Source organism: Colossoma macropomum, unplaced genomic scaffold, assembly GCF_904425465.1.
Source record: "Colossoma macropomum unplaced genomic scaffold, Colossoma_macropomum, whole genome shotgun sequence".
Classification (NCBI taxonomy): domain Eukaryota; kingdom Metazoa; phylum Chordata; class Actinopteri; order Characiformes; family Serrasalmidae; genus Colossoma; species Colossoma macropomum.
The window spans coordinates 27,925,260-27,950,666 of NW_023494810.1; the positions used below are offsets into that span (position 1 = coordinate 27,925,260).

At 42.5% G+C, this 25,407-nt stretch overlaps 1 protein-coding gene across 3 annotated transcripts in view; it reads right to left on the minus strand.

Annotated features, from left to right (window-relative positions):
• magi1b (membrane associated guanylate kinase, WW and PDZ domain containing 1b) overlaps positions 1-25,407 on the minus strand; it is a 224,947-nt gene that overhangs the window by 29,920 nt on the left and 169,620 nt on the right. For 2 of the 3 annotated variants that reach the window (XM_036559165.1, XM_036559162.1), the window contains exons 13-15: positions 11,317-11,348; positions 6,359-6,608; positions 2,004-2,095 (exon numbers count right to left, since the gene is read on the minus strand). In XM_036559165.1, the coding sequence (XP_036415058.1) occupies positions 2,004-2,095; positions 6,359-6,608; positions 11,317-11,348 (374 nt within the window). The remainder of the gene's footprint in view (positions 1-2,003; positions 2,096-6,358; positions 6,609-11,316; positions 11,349-25,407) is intronic. The other variant, XM_036559163.1, reaches the window with a different exon arrangement.

Genomic DNA, 25,407 nt, shown 5'->3' on the forward strand with positions numbered 1-25,407 from the left:
TAACTGTTTTTTATTTTTAATGTATTTTAACAGAAACATGCATCACTGGAACGACTTGACAATTAGCTCTGGAAGACTTCGCCTGTTGGCTCCAGCTGAGTCTTTAGCGCTGGTCGTCTTTATGCGCTCAAATTTCTGTTTATTTTGGGCCTAAATTGATGAGTGGTGCTTGCCATACAGATAAACCCCTCATGAAATGTTTGGGACCAAATCCCGTTACCACCCCGGCCAAGAAAAAACCTCATGGGGGCCATTTTATCCTTTTCTTTTGAGAAATGCAGGCCAAATAAGCAACGTGTGAGCTTGAACAAGTTTCAAACTTGGCTTCTTTAACAGAGAACATGGGTGGCCCAGAAGAGATTTTTTCTCTGCCAGTATGAGACGGCACAGTTGAGATGAAAGCAGGGACTGAGTTGCGGGGATTTAACGACCACTCGACCACACACGCATAGACAGGGGATGCTTTTGCTGGGCCCGAGTCCTGCCAAATAGTGAGGGTTTCGTAACGTAGCATGCAGCTCACTGGACATGGAAATGGATGTCATAAACAAACTGCAAAGGCTGAGAGTTGAGGCCTGCCAAGCAAGCCTACTCTATTACGTTTGGAAAATCTTCAAAAGCCTTGAGATCTGTCTTTGTAGCTGTGAGAGAGAAGGCTCCGGCTTCAAACGACTGATGAGCCTCCGACTCCTCTAATTAGAATTTTTAATGGACAACATTGTGGAAAGCCTTCAAGTATGCCGAGAATTCAAACTTTTACAGATCAAGTAAGCACCCAGGCTTGGTTTCATCACATCTAAAAATAGAGCGGACCTCATCAAGATGTACTTGACATGACCTCAAGCAGCAAATGTAGTAAAAGAACAACTTAATAGTGATGAAAAGGGGCCTACCACTAAGATTTAAGTTCAAATCCCAGTTCTGAGCTCACATGTGGTGCAAGAGGTTTGCACAATAGGCCTTGGTGATCTCTTGATGGTACCAGACTCAGTAGGTGACGCAACTTATGACAATGTAAGCTGGGCAATCGTGCTGCCTAATGTCTTTATTGGCCCCCTTATATCGCTACTTATCGCTACTTTATGCAATTTACACTCGGCCTTATTGCTCTCTTGATGTGTTAGACTCAATAAGTAGTGTAATTTAGTGCAATGTAAGTGAGGCAGACAATTTTTTTAATCATTGAAGGTAATTTTTGAACGGGGTTCCCATGTTTTTTTTGCAATGGAACCCACATGATCCTAGCAAAAACACTGGTCTTAATACTGCTGTTTATGGTCAGGATGTCTCCTCTACTGTAATTCCATAACCATTAATAGTGTCACCCATCATTTGGCAGAATGGGACACTTCAGGCTCGCTCCTCATCTAAGACACATTAACATCAACAGTCTAGCCATCTTGACCATCTGGGGTGTAGTCAATCACACCTAAACATAACGTCCGTCTGTCTTTAGAACTGTGTAAAACTTATGTTGTCGACAGAGGATAACTCGACACTGACATGTTGCCGCTGTTCTCTCAATTGCCCGATTTTGTCTGTAAATACACTACATTTCCCATAATTCTATGAGCTGTGATGCTCCTTGGAAACCATGCATTGAGAGACTAAAGTCTGAGAGTAAAAAATATGGGATTAGTTCTTTTCTCCTGCCCACAGTGATTGATGGTGCACCATTCATCGCCTGATGAGTTGAAGCAGCATTCATGATCCACAACTAATCAAAATACATCAGTACTTGATCTCACTAATGCTCTTGTGGCCCTCTGCAATCAAATCCTCACAGCTATGTTACCACATTTAGTGTAAACACGTCTCACTAAAAGAGTCAAGAAAATAGCTATTAAAATCCTTGATTTCAGAAGAAGCACTGGATGAGCAGGATGGGCATATCCAAACTCTGGGACACAGTAATATTAGCATGTATTATTCGTGCAGTTCAGAATATGAAGCTGAATGAATGAAAGCTGAAAAAATAAATAAAAATAATAACAACAACTCACCGGTTCTCCTGGCTCGTTCCCTCCCAGGATCCGGAAGCCGAAGCCTGTGTCTTTCCTCCACAGGAAGATATCCTGCTCTTGGTAATCCGGCACTGAAAAGGGACAAATAACCCAAGGCCACGATCAATTCACCTGCAGCATGACGCAAATGGTCTGAATCATTCCACTCTGTTCCCTTGATGTCAAGTGCAGCAGCTGCTGGGGAAGGCGGTAAAAAGCAATGGCGAGATGTAGCGAAATGGTGTCAGCTAATAACATCATCGTTTTAACGACTGCACTCTGGCTGGACCCAATCAGAATTATGGTCAGGTTCAGCTTCAAACTCCAGGCCCTTTTCAATCTTTAACAAAGCCTTACAATTGACAGCCAGGCCTGAACCGGCAGCTATTATTACGAGAAAATGATCCAGTAAATCAGTACACCCAGAATGAAGTAACAGAACTATAATACAGTATTATTATTTAGCACCGTGGAGGAAAGGAACAAAGTACAATGCAACAAATCTTATTTGGTAAAATAGCTGGCTTCTCATGTAGTGACTCATTGAATTACCTGAATAAATGACTCACTGAATTCATTTTAAAGCCTTACAGGTTACGAAAGTACCTTGTTCATTGCATAAAACCTCATAATTCTCAAACAAAAGACATTTCAGACATAACTACATGGAGGATATCACAAAGAACAGGCATTCGCAGAGTGACCTGATCCATTTCAGAGCTCCTCTGAAGCACTAAACCTGTTTGATGCTTTCTTGCCCTTGGGCTTTAACCTCACTCTAGCGAAAAGACACTGTTACCTTCTACCACTCCGTGTCAAATCGGCCAAGACGATTGACAGCACTGCCACTCCTTCCTCTGACGTGTTTGCTAGCACGCATCAGCAGGATGTCAGGATGCTAGGCTGCTTAAGTAAAAGAATCACACGCCCCTCGCTCAATGTTCTGCCAGATGCACAATTTCAAAACAAATGCGTGCTAAGAAGGCAATTAGCAGGCAGGGTTACTCATGCGATGTCTGTTTCACTTCATCAGGTTAGTCTCGTATTGACGATCTGCAGATGTGTGCAGAAAGCAAACAGGCAAATGCACTAGGGTTAGGTGTGGGGCTGATGTTGCAGTCAAAAGGCACTCTGTCTGAGAAGGTATCAAGTTTTAGATTGTGCCTAAACCCAGATTAGGGACAGCTGTTGTTAAGTCATCTCAAATAGACTTGTGCATTCTGACACTAAGACAAAAGGCCTGCTTAACATCTTTTGCTTAGCAGCACAGTTTGAGGCTCTGGTGATCCAGACGCATCGTTTACACAATGATAATCAGAGAGGTACAAGCGTCCGTTACTTGTTAACTTAAAGAATTTGATTATTTTGCCGAACTATTACTTTACAGCTACACTGTGGAAGATTTGGGGATGTAGACCTTCCTGGTAGAAGCAACTTCATGCAATGTGCGGAAGAACAATTTGTAACTTCAGTTGCGCTTCGGTTCCCTTCCCTGAGGGGATGAATCTGATGATTGTGAGTGCATTGAAAGAGTATTCCAAAAGAACTAACTCTGTGAAAGACGTTTCCTCTGAGAATTTGCATGAATAACCTACTATTGTCATAGTATTTTCATCACAGTAGTGTTAATTTTGCATTTGAAACCCACACATTTATCTGAATCTTCTTTTTAAGTCTATGCGCGTAATACATTAATTATGACACGATCTGAAAAACTCCGGCCAAATCCGAATTGATAGCTCTGACTTTTAAATGGTACTTTTAGGCTTTACTGGGTGACTCACAGCAGCGCACAGACATTACATTTTATCTTGTTGTTTTTCTCGTGACTCATTAATGCTACTCTGTTCAATTTTCTTCAAACCATATATGGTGCAGGAAGATCTTTGGGTCGACTGGTGTTCATATAAGAAACCAAGTGCTAGAGGGAGTTACTCTGACACCATCCTGAGACCACTTTTGTTGCATGGCATATGATAGGGATTTGGGTGATGGCGAGCTGTCTGTTGTGAGAACAGGCACTCCTCCATTGTCGAGCCAAGCCGATGCAGCAGGAAGCAATGTGGGAGCACCAGGAGCAGGAGCAGCTTGGGCTGCAATCTGTCCACTGAATCGACAATTAGGCATGCGGTGTTCTACCCTGTCTCCACTCCAACAGCAGAGGGCAAGGCAGCCCGCACACAGAACAAGAACAAGGTTTACTTCGACACCATTTCATCTGCGCAGTTTAGCAATAATGCCTGGATTCTGCCTGGTTTTACTGTGGAATTGGATGCACAGACCTCATGCAAGGGAATATGATAGTAAATCCTGCCTTATCATGTCTCTGTGATTCGATTCGCTGGAAGCAAATGACTGACTTGAATCTCTTCCCCCTCCCCAGTGTTTCACTGCGGTGTTGCACTCTGTCAAGGTAATCAAGGCTAGTTTGATCCAGACTAACTGCGTCTATGTTAGCAGTCCAGACAGAAATGTCCATATATGAGTATAGTTGGAATAAGACAGTAAATCCCAGCTCATCATGCCTTTAGGATTAGATTCGCTTGAAGAAAATAACAGACTTCAATTTGAAATGGCTTCTCCTCGCCCTTGCAACGTTGCCCTCTGTCTAGGTAATCAAGACCAACTTGATCCAGACTATCTGGGTCCACGCTAGAAGTCTGGACAGAAGTGTCCATCACACGGCCAATCAGAGGTCTGAGTGCCTCCAGCGGCATACAAAATGGCCCCAGCTCGGAGAGATATCCCGGATCATTCCATCTCCATTAAGCTGCCGGAATGAGTTTCCAAATTGCGCATTATGGCTTGCCCCAGCTTTCAACCTACATTCACTTAAGCTGCAGTCACTTAATGATACTTTTGTGTGCTTAAGCTAAACTCTGAAACACCCACTAAGGGGTGCTCAAGCCGGGCATAACAGACCTCTGGCTGGCTTCAAAAATGGCAGATCGATCAGAATCTCATTGATCTGCTGCTAATTCGATTCAGGAACTCTGAACCACAGCTGACTGTGGAGGCCTATATTGGCTGTTCTCGGATGCAGACTTCATGTTTGATTGGGCCCTGGACTCCAAAAAACTGCACCACTGCAGAAAAGAAAACACAGAGGTGACAAGCCTTTTCTGAAGCAACCCTTTCCTCTTCCGCCTCTCCTGGCTCCTCTTCTGTTCTCCCAGCCCAGCTAGGATCCGTGGGCGGTGCTGCCGGTCCCAACCCCCTCCTTTGCTGTAAGGCGTTCAATAATGAAAGAGCAGCATGAAAGCAGGGTGCACTGGAGGAATGATTAGCCACTGAAATCTCTTGACCTGAGGGCCGAGCCTTCAACACCCGCAACCTCCCGACAGCAGCTGAAGGATATTCCTGCTAATTAGCCCACTCGTCCGTCCACGTCCGCATCACGTGGACATGAAAGAAATATGGGATTTTGCCATGTTCCGTCGCCACCAATTACACACACGTTTGTCAGAGATGGTTTTGAGGGGCACCGATGCGTGTAAGATCGCTGATAGCAGGACGGTATGTAATTGGTCAGAAGGGCTAGACGGTACGAGATGATTTCTCGCGCCTTTGTTCCAGAAGTCCGACGCATAGAGGAGGCAAGTGAACCAGGCTAATTAGAACTAGACCAAGTGTGGATGGCACAGCACTACAGTATAATGGTCCTTGACAGCAAAAACACACAGAAGAGTCTTACAGAGGGCTAATGGTTTTCACAGAAAGATTCACTTGGCATGCCAGAGTTTAGCTCAAAGCACAAGTTGGAAGTTAAGGCAAGTGGCAGGACAGTTTCCGGGAGTGCATGTCTAGACTTCAAAACACTTAATGGGAGCTAAATCAATACAGAACTTTATCATGCTCTTTGATGTTAATCTTATATTTGCTCTTGGCACTTTTTTGACCAATACTGACTGAGCCAATGGCACAAACAGACCAATTTTGAAATCAAGAATAACACACTACCTTGAGCCACACATGAGATAAAACAATATAGTTTGACAGTAGGTCAGAAATCAGATCTGAAACTTGCTACATCTGATGAAAGCCTTGAACGTGACCTGAAACCTCAGGTTTTTAACTTATAAAAAAGTCTGTTTCTTGCTGCAGTATAGAGTGAATGTATGTAGCGAATAGAAAAGCAGACCACAGAGAGTAATTGTGTTAGTAAAAGCATCATGACTAAGGTTAAATAAATAGGAATGCATTGCCTAGTCCACTTATCCCAATATAGCACTGCTGAGCATCCATATCCCTCTTTACTACTTGTTACTTGCCCCTCTCCATTTTCCCAGTGGACCCAGCAGCCTCCAGAGATCCAGCTCCCCAAGCTCCCGCCACCAAAATCCCATATTACTTACGCCTACTTTCATACATGCTCCTTGACTGGGCCCAGATTTTGAAGGGGTCTGGTTTCTTGGCGAGGGTGCCGTCTGCCGAGACGTCCTGCTGGGGCAGTCCGGGCAGCGGCTGGACCGGAGCAGGTGGGGCTGCCGTCTCGGTGGCCAGAGCCTGCGAGGCGTGGAGGGGCGAGGAGTCCGATGGGGCACTGCGGTGGCTGGACACACTGTGCTGAGAGCTGCCTTGGCTGTCCTTTCTCTCCAACTGCTGCTGTGTGTGAGTGGGTCAAAATGTGTGGGTGGATGAATTGAGTGGATGGTCATTATTAGCATGTGGGTGTTTGTGGATGTGAGAGAGAGATAGAGAAACAGGAGAGAAAAAAAAAAAAAAAGAACAGTAAGGAATCAGAAATGCTCAGTTTTAACCACTCAGTCAACGTTATTAGATCAGTGAAATGTATCTTATTAGATCAGTGAAAACTCAAACTCGAGGTTTTCCCCAAACTCCAAATGCAATCGACCGGCCAAGACATGCTTGGTGTCTTAAGTTAGCAGTTTTGCGCTGGAGCTACAAGGCTATCTAACAAATGAAGGAAGCCTATGTACAATAATCAGCATGGTACAAACTGCATGCATAAATCATTGCAGCCCCTCCTCAATCCACATTAAGTTGGGTAGTGATCTCAAGTAGACTTTCTTATGCACTTTCTGATACATTATATGAGAGCTAGTTCCAAGGGCATGATCTGATTGGTTGAGAGGCGTTCTAGAGGTTGAGAGGTGTGCTGTGACAGCATTTTTTCCATAACAACTGATCCATTCTACTGAGCATCAATTAACAGCTTTTATGCTGCAGATAACCATTGCTAACTTTTAACTTTAGCAAATACAAAAACAAAAATGGATATGTTATATGAACGATAACACTTTCTATGAATCCTGTATTCATAATGCTTTATGCATGAATTTATAAAGCATTACATGGCACACATAACACCTTATAATACCATACATGCATAAGCTTGTATAATTTATCTTCAGTAGGTATAATTACATGCATAACACTTTATAAAGCAAGACTATATGACATAATAAATTCAGACTCAAATTCACACAAATTTTTGTCCTTTTTAACCAATACTTCTGAATAATGCTTCTTTTTAGCAATGTTGGTAACAACTGTTGTGATAGGTCAGGGTGTTATACATTGTGAAGTCTTTTCTTGCTTAACTGTTATGCATGTAATTATAACTGCTGATAAGCATTCATACTGGCTTATGCCAGGCATTAATAGGTTTTATGCATGCTATATAGTTAATATTTGACCTGCAACTCTGAAGAAGTCAAATTTCGAACCTGTTGTTGCTCTTAAGCAAGCTTTTGTGTTTGCAACTGTGATGGCAGAACAACCAAACAAAGTGGAACCAGCCGGAAATAAATAGAATATAATTCGACACACCGGACAGGTTGTGAAATTCAGGTTAATCTTGCAAATACTGAAAAAAGCGGAGCTGAACCCGCTATTCTGACAGCTTTATGGCTCTATCCGTAGCTCAAAAGGCTGAAACTTTTTTTGGGCGGAATGAATCCCAACATTAAAGCACGTGATTCAACATTTAGGGCCTCTTTGCTTTAAGCAAGGTCATGCGTTATTCACAAAAACATGCCCTGCTAATGTTCTATTGCTTAAATATGATGAGCTATTATTGATAGAAAAATAGACCAAAGTATGTCACAGAGCTCTGCTGGTGACATCCTGTATAAATAAAAATAATGCGTGGCCACGATGTAGGAAGACGTGGTAATGAGATAATTAAGTTGTGAGCACGTCTTAGTAAGGCGTGGGGATGAGATCCTAATGCGTGGCCCTACTTACTAAAGCGTGGGAATGAGAAAATTAAGTTCTGACCACGACTTAGTAAGGTGTGGGAACGAGATCCTAATACATGGCCCGACTTGGTAAGGCATGGGAATGAGATGATTAAGTTGTGAGGATGTCTTAGTAAGGCATGGGAACAAGATCCTAATGTGTGGCCCAACTTAGCAAGGCGTGGGAATGACATAATTAAGTTGTGACCATGGCTTAGTAAGCCATGGGAATGAGATAATTAAGCTGTGACCACACATACTATAGGCACAGTATCATTATGAGGCCTAGTACTTAGCGTATATTTCCATCTTCTAGTCTAACTCTGGTTCAAATACATCACATCTGAACCCATTCGCTTCTTCTCAAACATATTTCATGCACCAGCCATTGCCTGCTAATTGTTTACAATCTTTGTTTCGGAGAAAAAAAAAAATCCACTTCCAGGAGCTTAATTTTTAATCATAAGCATGCAGAGATATGAATTCTCTCTGTGCTCATAAAGCGCAAGCAAAGTGGATTTTCCTTCGCCGACCCGAAACTTTCAGTCCTTTGAGGCTCGACAGAGACTGATCAAGCAGTTACAGTGAATGGGAAAGGGGCGGGCCGCTGTGAAAGTAAGTAAGGCGCGCAGTATTCATTTCCTCTTGATCAACAGAGAGAAGAATTCATCAGTAGACGGAATGCCCTTAATCCCAGAGATGGCTCACGTTGTTCCAGAGAAGGAACAGCCTCCAACAGGCAGAATTCCACTGAGAACGGTTTTTAATGAGACGCTGATAACACGGTAAGTGAATGCCAGTAGTGCAGCGTGACAGAGTAGCACCGTTTGCCTCTCTGCTGAGCAGCTGCATGACGTCTTCACCTATGACTTAAAGAGACGGGGGAAAAATCTATTTTCTGACCAGAACTGGGCAGTGAGCTGCTTATACTGCTGCTTCCCCAAAAAGGCCTAATCAATCATGTTCTGCGTATGTACAGTACCGTGCAGAAGTCAGAGACCAGTTAAAATGACCAATAACTCAGCTTCCATTCTTTTCAGGAGACTTGCCTTTAGTTTTTCAAAGACATAGGCAGGGATATTTTTCACACCTTCACAGTTCGGTCTTAGAAGTTGGTTACATTTTCTGCTTTTCATGATCCAATTAGTTTAGACTCAGTCTCAACAGCTACACATCCTTTCAGACCCATAGTGCTGAGTTGTCTTCGCACTGTGGAAGGATGGACAGAAACACCTGTGGATTCTTTCAGATTTGAGTGGAGCTTGATTTTCTCCTCTCTCTCAAAGATGAAAGCTTTAAGTGTTGTTTATCTGATGGGGACAGTTTTGGTGTCTACCAGGTCTTCCAGGTGGTTGTTAGGAATCCGTTTTTTTTTCTTTATCGTAATTATTTTTTGAACTTCAGTTCTGGAAATTCCTGTTTTTCCACATACTTTCCTTTGACTTTCCCCTTCCTTATGCAAGTGGATTAATTTGTATCTCATATCAGTAACATATCTCTTTTAATCATTTTAGATACATGCGAGAAGGAAATCTGCAAGGCAGCTGAGGTGAGTTTGGGTAGTTAAATGTGTGAATATTACTGTCAGTGAGTCCTTTGGGAACAGCTTTAGTTGGGAGGACTCTGCTGTAACTCTGTTTTAAGCTTGGAAAGATGGAAGAGCTGAAGTGGCAGATGATTTAAGTGCACAGAAGAAACCAGTGGACAAAATAAATACTAACAGATATTATACTATACTGTACACTAAACACATTAACAAAAGGGTGGTCTCTGAGTTTTGAACAGCATTATAAGTACATAGTCTTAATAAATCCTATTCAACTTCCACACCCGTCCTTGACCTAAACCTACCACAACCCGCACCACGTCATACACAATACAGCACATTTTACAGCTCATCCTCTGCAGACGTATATATTATCCAGGCTTTACTATTAAGTCAGACACTCCTGCGCTTCTCAGATTGCTCAGACTCTCATGCCCAGAGGGATTGATGCAACTCTTAGACTAAAGTGGAAACTAAGATTCTCTTGATTGTATCTCTGGCTATACACTCGCTTACATGAAACCATGAGGTATCGACAGATTTAAATGAAATACACTCAATTAAACATATTAACTTATAGCTGTGGGGGACATACCATAATCAAAAACATAATATCACTGCATACACCGCAGAATGTGAAAATAAATACAAATATAAATTGTATTGATTAAAAAAAACAAAGTATATCAATATTACCATACCTACTGATAATAGTAAGTACTAAAATACAATAATGAAAAAAATGTAAATAACAAATAAAAAAATAAGCCATAATAACAACAACAACAATAACAAATCATAAAATGTAAAATAAAATCTACAGGATATAATTAATAATAAGAACTGTTGTTGGAAATAGTACTAATAAAATGCAATAATGTCAAAAGAACTTAAAAAGGAAAATAAATAAAAAATGTAAGAATTAAGAAGAACAACAACTACAATAATCATCATCATCATCATCATCATCATCTGCTGTTCATGAGCATTTTCAACCTTCCATAATAAAGCATGTTGACCATGGAGTAGCAAAAGTCTGGTTTTTAAACACCTGCTATGAGCAACACCTTTAACAGTGTGCTCCTGCAGGGGGCGCCAAGCAGCCCTTTTAGCTCCATTAGGTCTTCAGGGATCTCTCAGAGGCTGGCACTGAGAGCGCAGTGAAAACAAACCCTCTTCACATGCAGGCATCAGAACAGCAATGCCAAGAACACATCCCAATGCCCCTCTCACACACACACACACACACGCACACACACACACACACACACACACACACACACACACACACACACACACACACCCCTAAACCACTCCAATTAACTCTCACACACAGCTTCAGCCCCCAACAAACACACACCATGAGAAACTGCACACGCTGAGAAGAGCGAAGCAAAGTAAAGACAGGTGAAACAGCAGAGAGAGATAAGAGAAAATAGGGAACGGGGGAGAGAGAGAGATAAAAAAGGAGGAAAGCAAAGTAACAGTAGGTGAGAAAAGAAAGGGGGGGGGGGTAAAAATGATGGCTAAAAAAGATGAAAGAAAGAAATAAAAGAATACTCACCAGTTTAGGGCTTTTCTTTGCAGGAGCCACCCCTGAAAAAGGCAACAGAAGGAAACATTAATCGGACGTGTTAATATTCCACCTTCAGCAGACAAAACAAGCCAGAATCCCAGACGATCGCAGCGCTCGGCACAGCAGCAACAGCCTCCTCTCTCTCTCTCCCTCTCTCCGTCTGTCCCTCTCTCTCCTCTTTCTCTCCTGCACTCTCTCCCTCTCCAGTGCAAAATAAATGAATAAAGGGCAGTGTGCTCTACCCGCATTCAGCGCTGAGCGCAGGAACGATCCATAAAGCTGAACATAGTGAACAGCTCAGCGAGAGAGAGAGGGAGAGAAGAGAGAGAAGGGGAAGAAAGAGGGAGAGAGAGAGAGAAGGGAAAAAGAGAGCAAGGGACTAAGAGCAAACAAATGAGAGAGTAAGAGTAAGAAAAAAGAAGAGAGGGATAGAGAGAGGGAGGAAAGAGAGATAGAAAGAGAGAAAAAGGGAGAGAGAAAGAAAAGACAGAAGGAGAGAGAAGGAGAAAAAAGCAGTGAGAGAGCAAGTAAGAGAAAGAGACAGCACAAGAGTGAGACAGAGAGAGATGGAGCGTGAGAGAGAGAGCGCGAGAGAGAGAAAGCGAGAGAGCGTGAGAGCGAGCGTGAGAGAGAGAGCGTGAGAGCGAAAGAGAGAGAGAGAAAGAGAGAGAGTTAGAGAGAAAGAGAGAGAGTCAGTCAAAGCAAGCTCCAAATCTATTACCCATAGAGAAGGAATCCAAGATACTGAACATTAAATTGTAGGCGACGGTCAGTTCCCCTCTTACTGAAACCATCTTCCAGCAGAGCTCCTCCTGCATCTACAGCCGCTCCGCACTCCTCCCCTCTCACATACACTCCTTTTCCCCCCTCTCTCTTCCTCGCTCTATCCTCTTTCACCCTCCCCCTCCGCATTAGGCGGCCATGCATCAGCATCCCTCTATCGCTCGCTCGCTCTGTCTGCCTCTCTCTCACTCTACTCTCCGAGTCTCTTTCCATCACTTGTTCTCGCTTACATACTCTCTCTCCATCTCTCTCTTTCTCCATTCAATTCAATGTTTTCTTTGATTGACACGACAAATTTACATATATATTGTCAAAGCAATGCGACCAGCAACACAATACATACAGAACAATAAAGTAAATGCTTCTCTCTCTCTCCTTCTCTTGCTCGCTCTCTCGCGCTGCTTTTGCAAAAGCTTAAACGTCGAGCCCCATTTCTAACCCAGCCTCTCAGCACTACACAGACATACACACGCTCTCTCGCTCTCTCGGTGGGGGCTGACAGCCCCCTGTATAAATAATGTTCATACATAAATAGCAACCCCAGCTTCACAGCTGGATGATATGAGCGAGGGAAGTAAACGGACAGATGAGAAAGTGCAACGCTGAAGATTCCATGCAAGATGCATTAGCATCAGTCCATCAGTGTGCCAGAGCGCTCTGATCTTACAGCTGTATGTTTTGCACGTCCTACTGAGGGTCCTGATCCCAGCCTGGCCTGGAAATCATTGTGCGCGAGAGAATAGCGGACACGCGAGACTGGGGGTCCTTATCACCACCATGGCTTATTCACACACCAGTAGCGCTTTAAACAGAGAGACACAGCTGTGCTTCATTCATATTTTTTTCCCTCCTTCAGACACATCAGGGATCTCTCTTTCAAATTGAAGGGGAATTCCACCTCTTTTTCACATTTTCTGGTTTGATATGAAGTGGCTCATTGCAGAGAAACTTACTGACTTCTTTACAGTGGTGGTGATAGGAACCAGGGGTCGCAATGTCTACAACACTAACATGGCCATTTATTTACTATCCAAAATGACCAGGGATCCTACACACGTAGTGTTGATATTAAAAACGTCATAATCTGAAAAAAAGAATTGTTAACTTTGGATACTGCTTTGCCTTGCATGCACCATTCTGTCATGAACACATTTGAAAAAAAATACTTTTTTGGGTCGAAATCTTGTCTCAAAACTATCACAAAACAATGTCATCATCAAGCAACATATTACTAACCACTTTATGTAATAGCTTTCTGGGAGGGAGCTTTTAAAGGCAGACGTCTGGTTCCTATCACCACCACTGTGAACGATTATTATCCTTTGCTTACATTCTAACTAACCCATGTAATTGTGCAGAAATTTTGAAAAGAAAGGGTGGAATTGCTCTTCTTAAACAACACCTTGGCCAAAATCAAGTTTACTTAACAGACATTTGGCGTCTGAAGTTTGCGCCTTAGATTTGAACTGGAGGCTAATGAAAGTAATAAGAGCTTATAACCCACCAATCAGCATCATCAGCACCATGGAGACTGCACACAAAGGGGCGGGTGCTCATGCTGCATTTTGCTCAAGGCTGAAAAAACGTGTAGAGCACTGCACTGCCTTTTTTTCCCCATTTTCTGAAGCCTGCTTCTGGCTGTGTGTCTCCCTGTTGCTAGGCAACAGAAGCATCATAGCTATTATAGCTATATTTCAATACGTACAAGCAGAAAGCTCTTTAAAAGATGCTTTTTGTTAAAGCCTTGGGAATTCTGAACGCTGAAACTGTACAGTGCCACTTACACTGAAGGCCTGCCTTCCTCTTGATCTGACTGGTCAGCACAGAAAAAACAAGCAAACAAAAAAAAAAAGCTCATGATGTAAGCTGCTTGACTGCTTTGAGAAGCAGCGCCACACAAAAGACAGCCCAGCGCTCATAATGCATCTCCACCATTAAAAAATAACTGGAAATAAGCATATGAATCTGCAAAAAAAAAACTTGCATAATGTGACGCCCCCATCACACCTCTCAGTTTTTTTTCTTTTCATTTTTAGTTGCAGTGCAAAAAAGGTATTGTGTTTTACTCTGAACTACCACTTTAATGAGGAGAGGCCAATGAGGACACTGGACCTGTATCTCCTTTCATGCTACCTTCATCTGCTGCCCACACAGCCAGAGGCCACGCCCCCTTCAGCATCCATACATTTCTCCTCAGCGGCCTTCATCCTCCTCCTCTTCCTCCTCCGCCTCTCCAGCTGTGCTACAGGCCATTAAATGTTAAAACTTTCTCTACCTCCACCCCCTCTTTTTGCTCACTCGTTCTCTTTCATTCCTCCTCCTTTTCTCTCTTTCTCATTCTCACTCTCCCTTTCCCCTTTCTCTCTCACTCTTTTTCCATCTTTCTACCTCATTCCGTTTCTTTCTCCTCTTATCCCTTTCCCTTGTTTCTCATTCGCTCTCTTTTTTTCCATCTCCCTACCTCATTCCTTTCTTTTCCCTTTTCTCTCATTCGCTCTCTCACTCTTTCCTTCGCCCCTACCTTATTCCTTTCTTGCTCCTCTTCCTTCTTTTCTCTTTTCTCTCGTTTGCTCTCTCACTCTTTCGTTCTCCCCACCTTATTCCTTTCTTTCTCCTCTTCTCCCTTTCTCCTTCTTTCTCATTCGCTCTCACCGTTTTTCCATCTTCTTCCCTCTTTTCTTTTTCCTCTTCTCTTTTCCCCCCTCTTTTTTCCTTTTCTTCTGTCTCTCTCTCCCCTATTTCTTTTCCTATCCTCTCTTTTGCCTTTTCCCATCTCTCTCTATTCCCTTTCCCTGTCCCCTTCTTTCTCTTTTACCACGCTCTCCCTTTCTCTTTTCCTTCTCTTCCCCTTTCTCTTTTCCTCTTCTCTCTCTCCTCCCTTTCTTTCTCTCTCCATTCTTCTCTCTTTTTCTTTTTCTCTCTTCCCTTTTCCTGTTCCCATTGCTTTGACCTTCTCTCTCTCACTATTCCCTTTCCCTGTCCCCTCTTTCTCTTTTACAGAGCCCTCTCTTTCTCTTTTCTTCTCCTCTTCTCTCCCTTCCCCTTATTTCTCTCTCCATTCTTCTCTTTTCTCTTTCCTTTCTCACTCTCCCCTTTCCCCGCCCCCTCCTCCTTGCTTTTACCTTCTCTCACTCTCTCTCTCTCCCCTCCTTCCGTCTGCTTCAGTGTCTCTCCATCTCTATTTACCTCTCACCGCCTTTACCCCCTATCTCGTCTCAGTCTCCCGCTCTCCATCATCTCCTCTTCGCTCCAAATGTCTGCTCTGTCTGCTCTGTGTAGGAGAGGATTGGAGGGGAGACAGATGTCAGCTCAGAGGTGTAGTGTGAGGAGAGAGCAAACGAGGAGGCCGGCCAGGGAGACGAACACTCAGGCAGGATGAGGACGAACACAAGGTGAGCACAGAAAAAGACAGGAGCAGAACCCATGGGAGGATCCATTTCACCCCACCTGTCCTCCTGACTCACAGCTCTTAAAGTGATAGTTACACTCACCAAAAAATATTATACCATTTCCCACTTTAACCCACGTGTAGCTGACCAGTCAAGATGTGTTTGGCATCTGAAGTTTGCTTCTACTGTTTTGCATTGGAACTGCGAGTAGCTAACAAGAAAAAGAAGCCTATCCTCCCCACCAATTAGCATCATGTAAACTGCATGCAACCCATGTAGAGTTAAAAAGTAACCTCAATTAGATTTGCTTGTGTGGTTTCTGACACTGTATGACAGCGTTTTCTGTAAAAAGGACAGACATGTGCCACAAAATCAGTAGCAGTGGTCTGAATTTTGTGTGTACCTTCGTCCATTACTATATGTAACATTATAACATTACACAACAGCTATGTTAGCCTCACAGCTCTAGTGCAAAAATAAAGAAGCAAATTTCGAACCCCAAAAATGTTTTGGCTATGATATTGTAAATAATCGTGAATTTTGCCTTTAAAGGGAAGCACTATGCTGATAGCTTTGAGAGTCATTCTACAGAAACGTCCATTTTTGTGTCCCTAGCGGAAAAAAAAAAAAACATTTTTCTGCAATTTTACCTGCAATAATCTATACATGACTATGAAATATATGATTTAAATGATAAAGAAAATAAATGGCAAAAAATATTATAAAATATATGATGAAAGTTGTGGTCCACAGGAGTTGTGTCACTGTTGTTACTGCATAACAAAAAATCTCTTATTTTGAAATAAAAATCACATGGTAAGTTGACTGTCATTTCAGTTATCAGATATTTTCTCATTTAACTCATGATTTCATATGAAGCTTTTAGCTGAAGTCACTGGTGTGACCGACTTTATTCTTAGGTAATTGTGAAAAAAATAGAACACAAATGGATTAAATTACATATTTTAGTGGATATTCAATGATTGATAACGTAGTTTGATGCTCTGTAGCAGCCACTTTGTAAAATGCATTTTCATTAAAAATGTCTCTGGCGTTACCTTTCTTATGTGTAACACCAGTGATGATCAGTAACACCAGTGACTCCTATAGACAGATTAAAAAGTGGACGTTTCTATAGAATGACGCTCAAGCATAATCATCCAGACCACTGAGGCCCAGAAACACTGAATAAACACCCCGACCACAAGTAATAAAATAACTGTTTTCTTACGAGACTATGTTCAAGTACGAGAGAGAGAGAGAGAAAAAAAAAAGGAAAACAGCACTTATTTTTCACTGTCGCTGAGGTTGAGAGTGGATGGCACAGGGCTTGTTCTGAATTTAAGTGAGCATCTAGAGGCCAGACAGAAGCACTAAATAAAGCTTGGGTAGAGCATTAGGTCAGAAACTCCTTTTGTACTTCGGGCGAAATGGAATTCTGCTCAGAAATGTGTGTGAGGAGCCCTCGGAACAGCGTGAGCCTCGTCAGGCGCAGCAGAAACTAATCAGACTGTTAAACGAGAGGAGATTATGATTAAGTGGGGTGCGGGGGGCACAGATTCCAGCAGACCAGCCCATCTGGCGGTGACTGACACGTAAAGGATAGAGATATTGTCTCCCAGGCAACAGTCAGAGAACAACCACGCGCTTCTGACTGACTGAGAGTAAAGTGGCCTGTTCATTAGGCATATGCACCTTGTACCTGTATACTACTTGCTGGCCATTTTATCAGAAACACCTAACATATGGGTGCAGCTAATTACAATGCTTCATAGCCCTAGACGCTGGTCTGTCCAACAGTGTCATTTGTGCCTGACGCCATCAGGTTGATCAGTGATCATTCATGGTGAGCTGTGTGTTTACTGTGTTAGCTGTGTTTTCTTATTTATGAAGATGTTTATTTTAAGTTGTATGTAGATGTATCTGTGTTATATGTTTGTGTCATATGTTTGTATAAATAGTCATGAATTGCCTTTAGGATAAATGTATTAATTAGTTTATTCAATTAAATTCTACTCAATTCAATCGCTGCTCGGTCCATCAAAGGAAAGCGACCACCATTGGACAACCACTGACCAGACATTATGTAGGTGCTGGACGATATATATATATGTATATAGATACACACATACATATCTCAGCCGTATGGTAATGTTTGAATATATATACACATATACACATACATGCACATATATAAAATACCCCGTTTTAAAACACCCCCAAAGTACCCCGTTTTTTTCTTATGTTATATGGAGTTATACTTCTATAAACATGCATAGTCTCGTGCCTAGTTACACACATGAATGTAAGTCCAAGGCCATGATGAGAAGGAATGCTGCGCTGCAGCTGGGGACAAACACAGGCAAATGTGCTTCATGCCGAAGACACGAGGTGCAATTGGAATTGACAGAGCATGAGGGAACATTAAAAGGGTGGCCTGGTGTGCACCCAAGCAAGAGACACATACACACACGCAATAAACACACACAGGCACACCTCACGCGCTCCAGGTGGTGACAGAGCAAAGCTGTCAATCCATAACGTCACCAAGCATCTCTTCTGATAAATGCCAAATATACCTCTGCACAACACACACACACACGCGCACAACACACACACGCAGATCCTGCTGGCTGGGTGACGGGGCTGTTTATAAATCTCTCCTGGGTGTAGCCGTGTTCCTGAGACTAAGCAGCCAGCGGTCTTTCAGAGTGAAAGAATAAGACAGGAAGCTTTGAGAGTATAAAACACACAGAGACACACGCAGACAGCTATCTGTCTAAAGCTGACAGACACTGCGCTTTGTGTCTGTGCGTGAGCATGCATGGATGTTTGTGTGTGTGTGTGTGTGTGTGTGTGTGTGTGTGTGTGAGTGTGAGAGAGTGCATACAGCATGTAATATCCAGTCAAAATAGCTATTAAGTTACTCATATTCAGCATCGAGAAAAAAACCCAGAAAAAATATATTTAACAGAAGCTTCAATAACTGAATATAATATCAAATATTTCAGTATTTCGTGTCCACTTTTTTGTCATGATCATGGTTGGGAGGGTTACTTTACAAGTGTATTCTAGTACACATTACCGATCACATCATTAAAAAAAATCAATTGTGACCTAATTCAAAGGTGCAAGGTGTTCACCCTCCATTTCTTTTGATGTATGTATTGCATGTGTTTAAAATGGTATACTGGTAAGCAGTGAGGCCTAAAAAGGCCTAAAAACTGACCATCTTTCATTTATGTCTGTTCTATCTGCTAAAATGCCTAAGGCTTTGTATAGGTGCATCCTGTTGGGGTGTAATTTGTAGATGCTCCCTTAGCTCCCAGAAATCTCTGCATCAACATGTCCTATGAGGTTAAAAAGGCATTATTTCACACCAAAACTGGTTGTCTTAGTTGCATATAATGATAACGTGCCCATATTAACATTTTGCACCCATAATCTCTAAGGTTTTGAAGAAAAAATTCATTTCTACAAAAATGAAACCAACTTTCCTGCTCAAGAGACTTCACTTTCTTTTTTCGCATTTCGGAACTGTCGGTTAATTTTAGCTCACTTCAGCATTAAAATCTGACAAGTAGCATTAGCAAAAGTTTGATGTATATGATGTATATCCAGTCAACTGTAGAATTTTACTGAGCTGTAAAATCTGGCAATAAGGAAAACCAGGTGCAGATGCCTAATTATGAATATCTTCAGGGAAATGCTGCAGATCTTAGTTCTGCCAATAAAAATAATACGCATTAATTTTTCTAGAGATTGCATGGCTTTTTAAAGTAGTCCCATTTTCTCTGTTGCTCTTCATGAACTCCAGTTTTGGAAACTCCAGTTTGATTTTTTCACTTATTGTCCTTTGACTTTCCCCCTCCGTATGCAAGTGGATTGTTTCATATCTAATATGTTCAGAAAAATCCCCTTTAGCCATTTTAGACACACAAGAAAAAAAAAGTTTGTGTATCTGCTTGTGTGAACGTTGTTGACGGGGAACATTATATTAATATTTGGAAACAGCCTTTGTTGGAATGACACAGCTGTAACCCATTGATTTTAAGACTGGAAGGATGGAAGGGTTAAAGGAGAATTCCACTATTTTTTTCAAATATCTGCATAATTCAGTCAGTGAGATTTAAACAAAGACATTCAGAGTGGTTTGATGTGATGTACTTTGTTACAGAGAAACTAACTGACTCAGATTTGTTTACAGTGGTGGTAACAGGAACCAGGGGTCATGAATGCAAACATAGGCATTTTATTTAAAATGACCAGGGAACCTTTTTTTATGTAATATAATAACCTAATATAATATAATAATCTCAAAACCATCATAAAACAATGTCTCGGGTATCAGGCAGTATAGTCATAACTTTCTGTGAGGGAGCTTTTGGAGGTGGACATCTGGTTCCTATCACCACCACTGTGAGAAATTCTGACTCAATACGTTTCTCTAGAGCATTTCACATCAAACCACTCTGAATGACACAAAACATCTTCATTTAATTTTGCAGAAATTTTTAAAAATCGGTTGAACTCCCCTTTAAAGTGGCAGGAGAGTGCACAAAAGTAAAGAGTGGACGAATTAAATACTGTCAGATTTCATATTACCATATTTAAAAACATTTTTTTGTTAAATATATGTTTACTGCTTTTTTTCCTGACACTAAAAAATGAATAACTTGTACTTAATGGCTGTTTTATGAGGAATAAATGAAAGGCTGATCTCTGACTTTTGCACAGTACTATATGAGCAGAGCTGTGCGTGACCCTCCATCTCATTCATCACACTGGCCTCACTGTGTGTGTGTGTGTCCCTCCGTCTCTTTCATCATCATCATCATCAGAAAAATGCCCCCCAGCAAAACGCAGAAGGCCATCGTCATGGAAACAAGCTGCAACACACAACACAGCTCCACCCCTCAGACTAAAGTGGGGTGGTGGTGATGAGGGGTGGAGCACCTAGTCATCGTTATAGCGAGCATTTCCCTCCATAATATTCACCAGCATCATTATATATCCTCCAATAACAACATTACAGGCCCCTGGCTCCGCTGGCTTTGATCCGCAGCCTGGGCGCATTTATTAGTTCATTGCTTTTCCGAGAAACAACGTCGTTCATTATTGCTGCGCGCACGGTCAGCAAAACCTTAATGCGAAGGGGTGCAGGAAAAGTGGCCGGCGCCTTTCTTTTTAGAACGTTAGATCAATTCCTGTTTGTGCGCGCTGCTTGTCGCTGTCGTTTATCTTATGCTTCTCTTTGTCTGGCTGATATAGGGAAACGTATATGTGTATTGGGGCTGTTGTGTTTGTTTGGTGGTCCTCTGAACTTCTCGAATAAAGGAATCATTATCTGGGTATTCTGGCGAAAGGCCAAACACATAAAGGACTGCCAAGATTTACTCTGCGTAAGATTTTCATGTTGAACCTCAAAGTCTACTGCAAAGTTTAAAATGATTAACCCCTTAAAATCCCAGGCTTATTACATACTAAGGCTTTTTTATTCAGTAACTACAGGGACTTCAGTGCAAACTGGCTTCTTAGGTTATAGAAGGTTATGGAACTGTGTAATAAAACACTGGGCCCTCTGTGGGCCCTGGCCATTTTTTGGTTCTGAGAGAATGAAGCATAGATATATCCACTCGTCCGCACTGTTGACTAGTGGAGGATAGTTCCTGAGTTTAGTAATGAAATACAGTGGTAGGAGAAAACAGTGCTGAATAGGCAGGAGAGTCAATTAAGTGTTTTCTTCTGTTATCCTCAAAGCCAAAAATACTTTACTAGACCGAAAATAGGCCCATTCCACTGCAATCTGTGTGACTGTGTTATTCACTTCTTTGCACTATTCACTGTGTATTCTCTGAAATAGAGTTCTGTAAGTCAGACAATGCAGATTTCAAGAACAGCCTATTTTAAAATGGTCCGTCTACTTATGTTGTCAATCTGTTATTGCTACTGCATTGTACTGCACTACCACTTTACTGCTGACTGCCAAATAAAGAACAACACTGGTCATTCAGGTTGAGAGTGCTTTTTGTTTCTCCTCGGTTCAAACTGAGTTGGGTGGGACTATATTGGAAGATGCTGACGTCAAGTGGCCACACCTAGACACTGTACTGCGACTGGCCAAACTCCTACTTGCATTGGCCACTTACTCCTGGCTGAACGTAACTTTACCTCCAAGACCTGACAGCTCAGATTTCAAGTCTGACCTCTGCCAGAAAATAAAAGCTTAGAAAACAAGAAAAAAAAAAAACAGTTGTCGTGGGGTCGATTACGTTGCTGTGGCTACAATGCTGCACAGTCACAGTCCAGATCCCAGTTTTTTTCAGCTTTTAACTGCATTTAAAATTAGATTTATTGATTCCAATCAAATCTGGTTAGTGATAAGTCACAAAAAGGATCATTGGGATTGTTTTAATATCTGCACTCGAATTGTCAGCTCCTTAAATCAGGAAGATCCATCTGACTGACATGCAAAACCAACCACAGATCAAGGTTTTAGAGTGGCATGTTGGGGCAGGTGGGTCAAAATGGTGCCACAAGAGAAACAAACGAGTGAAAAAAATTGTACACCAATTGGAAAATGTGATCTCATTTACTAGTCTGGGCTTTAAATGAAAAATTGAAAATGAAAGAGTGAAAGTTTTCAGTGCATAGACTATATCTCGCTCTGAAAGATGCATTGTTGTTGAGGTGGGTGGCTGATTGTTACTAGCTAGCTACGATGTGCAGAAGCAAAGACATGCATAAAAGGGTGGTCATTTTGGTCCAAAATACACAGTAAAGACCACAGTCCATGTACCTCTGTGGGCAGAGTGACTGAAATACACCACAAATGCTTCTGCAATGCATATCCACCTCAAAAGGCAGAATCTGCTGCTAGCCACTAGTGGAAAGCTACCAACAAAATGTCCTTTTTCCCCCTACAGGGGTGGGCCAACACTGGACCTGGAGATCTACCTTCCTGCAGAGAATAGTTCAAACCACAATTTGCCACATCTGCTCCAGCTAATCAACCTCTTCCCAAGTCCCTGATTGGCTGGATCAGCCTTATTAGAGTTAACTAAGGAGCAGGGCAGCTTACTGGATACAGGTTGGAACTAAACTCTGAAGGAAGGCAGCTCTCCAGGAACAGGCTGGAGACCACTGGTCTAATGACAGGCTTACTCACTGCCTCACTAATACATTGACCCTATACCTGTCCCCCCTTTCTCTCTCTCTCTCTCTCTCTCTCTCTCTCTCTCTCTCTAATTGGAATGCTTAAGGTGGATGTGAGAGAAAGCAGAGAGAAAAGCCTATAGCCTGTAGCGGATCCACCGGGGAGACGACACTGCTGCTGCTGTCAGCGCTGACTGATGACTCATAAAAGCAGCCCATCAGATCAGGAGGACGCTACACACCTTTCTACCCCTCCTCATCACACCGTCCACAGTCTTTACATCTCTCTCTCGCTCTTCCTGTCTCTCTCTCTAGCTCTTATTTTCCCTCTTTTTATCTCTCTTGCCCCCCTTTCCTTTTCACTCTCCTCTGCCTCACATTCTCTCTCTTCCTCTATCTCTCTTGCTCATTCGCTCTTTCACTCCTCTCCCTCTCGTATGTGAGTAACAGTGGCCTAAGTAACTCTATGTAGGCTGGGTATTGAATGGCCATTGTCCTTATGTCAACAATCCTCACTGGAGGCCAATTAAACCAACTTAAAGTCTATAAAGCGCACAGTAAAAGGAGGTCTACGCTCGTGTACACACACTCGTTGGTATTCCTATCTTTTTGAGGGCATTAATGTCAGAAGCAAAATTAAGCCGCTTTTCTTGCGCGGACCAGCAGAAACGTCCTGACAAATATACAGTTTTAATGTTGTGCAATAAAAAAAAAAAGCTCAAATGAAATTTCCAAACGAATAAAATATATCACAAGATAATTTTGTCTTTTAGTTGATTTCTTGCTGACACAAGCATGCACACACACGCTTCCACTGTACACAGCTGATTACTTCAGGCACAACAGATGCTGCTTCCCCATTCACTGTGGGTTATGTGCAGTGGCATTTAGAGCCAATCAGTAGCACCATCTCTGGCTACAAATTAACACACACACACACACACCCACACACACACACACACACACACCCACACACACAAAACCTCTCAGAATGGGGAGACACACACCCAAACAGACTCTCACACATAAACGGCACTTATAAGCACTGCCAAATATACAGAACATCCATCAATCGTAACAGCCGGAAAACATAGGAGAGAAAACAAATGTCACAAAACATTCCTTTAATTGTTAAAACTGTTGGATTTAACACAACACACCCCTAGACACACACACACACACACACACACCTACACACACAGAACAGCTGAGCATGTTAGAACTAAGATCATATAAAGAACACAAGCTGTGAGCCAGTGCTGAATCTTCCTCTGTTTGATTGAGATCCGAGCCTCATAACTGCACCAGTCAATTAGCCAGCTCTCCCACCGAGACAAACACACACGCATGCACACACACACACACACACACACACACACACACACACACACACACACTCACACCAGGATCTAAGACACACATGCTGAGCTGCCTTCCCTACAGATCTAAAACAGGTATTTGTGTGGTACTTTGTGTGTGTCTGTAAAAGACTGCACGTAGGGGGATGAGGGGGTGTGGGGACGAGGGGGTGGGGGGAACCAAGAGAATCATGCTTTTGACAATTATGGCCTTTCTCTGTGTGTGTATGTCTCTGTGTGCGCTTCGCCGACTGACACACAGAGTCGTAATTAAGGTTAAGGCGAAAGCAGAGAGTAATTAGAACATGTTGGGATGATCCACCCACCGGGGGGGGGGGTCTCGAGCATGGCTCATGCCAGCTGCTCACACACACAGGTCTGACATCATCCATCCAGAGATCAGGGTCTGACCGATGTATCATTTGGATGAAAATATCAATACTAGATTAATCAATAATAAGGTTGCACTGATTTGTGTGTACATATACATATGGTTGATGAGCTGAATGCATGTGTGTTTAATGAGGCAGTTTGGTGAAGTCTGCAGTGTTTTGGCCCGCGAGGACTGGCAGGGCACACGCTTTCAGAAACACAGATACCACAGACCAGACATGGCTGAATCTGTAACCACCATCTTATACTAGAATTTGGATAAAATCTCACAGCTGCCAGCTTTTCAGAACAACGGTCCTTACATCGAACAGTTGTTAGAAAAGCCTTGATGGTCAAGCTCCTTGTCCACACATTAAATGTTAGCTTATGAAAGGACCACTTCCTTTAAAAGGTCCTGCCCAAAGCTTCTCCTACACACTGCCCAGAAATGATGCAAGCTTGGGACGTGCTCCTCTGACAGGAATTGACTGTCAAAAATGACTAATTGGAATGTTTAATAAAGCGAGAAAAGTTGCGGCCTCACTGCGCGCGGAGCCCCGCTTGGCAATTTTCGGCACCCGTTATAAGCACTTAGCCTAAAACAACAGATAAGAGGTCTTTCAATTCATCAAATTAATAATCCATACAGGCCGGCTGGCCTGTGTCAGCCCTGAAAACCGTCCAATTACAGCATTGACAATGTAAATTCAGGGTGCTTTTGAGACCGCTGCTGATGGCCTTGGGGTTTTTGAGCGAATAAGCCGCCAATTCAATTGCGCTCTCTTGCCTCTTTTCAGACACTGCTGGAGAAAGAGCACAAATCCCACCGTCACTCAGTAGATCCCACCATTCAAGGACCAAATAATGCGTTTCACGCCAATGCCCTATACGTGTGCGCAAACACGTGGGCAAGCGACTGTGCACAGGCGGAAACCAATGCAAGCTCTCATGCACATTGACGCACTGTGACATAATCGTTATCTGCCTATGCTTCGTGCAGCTGGTTAATGCTGCAGCCTCAT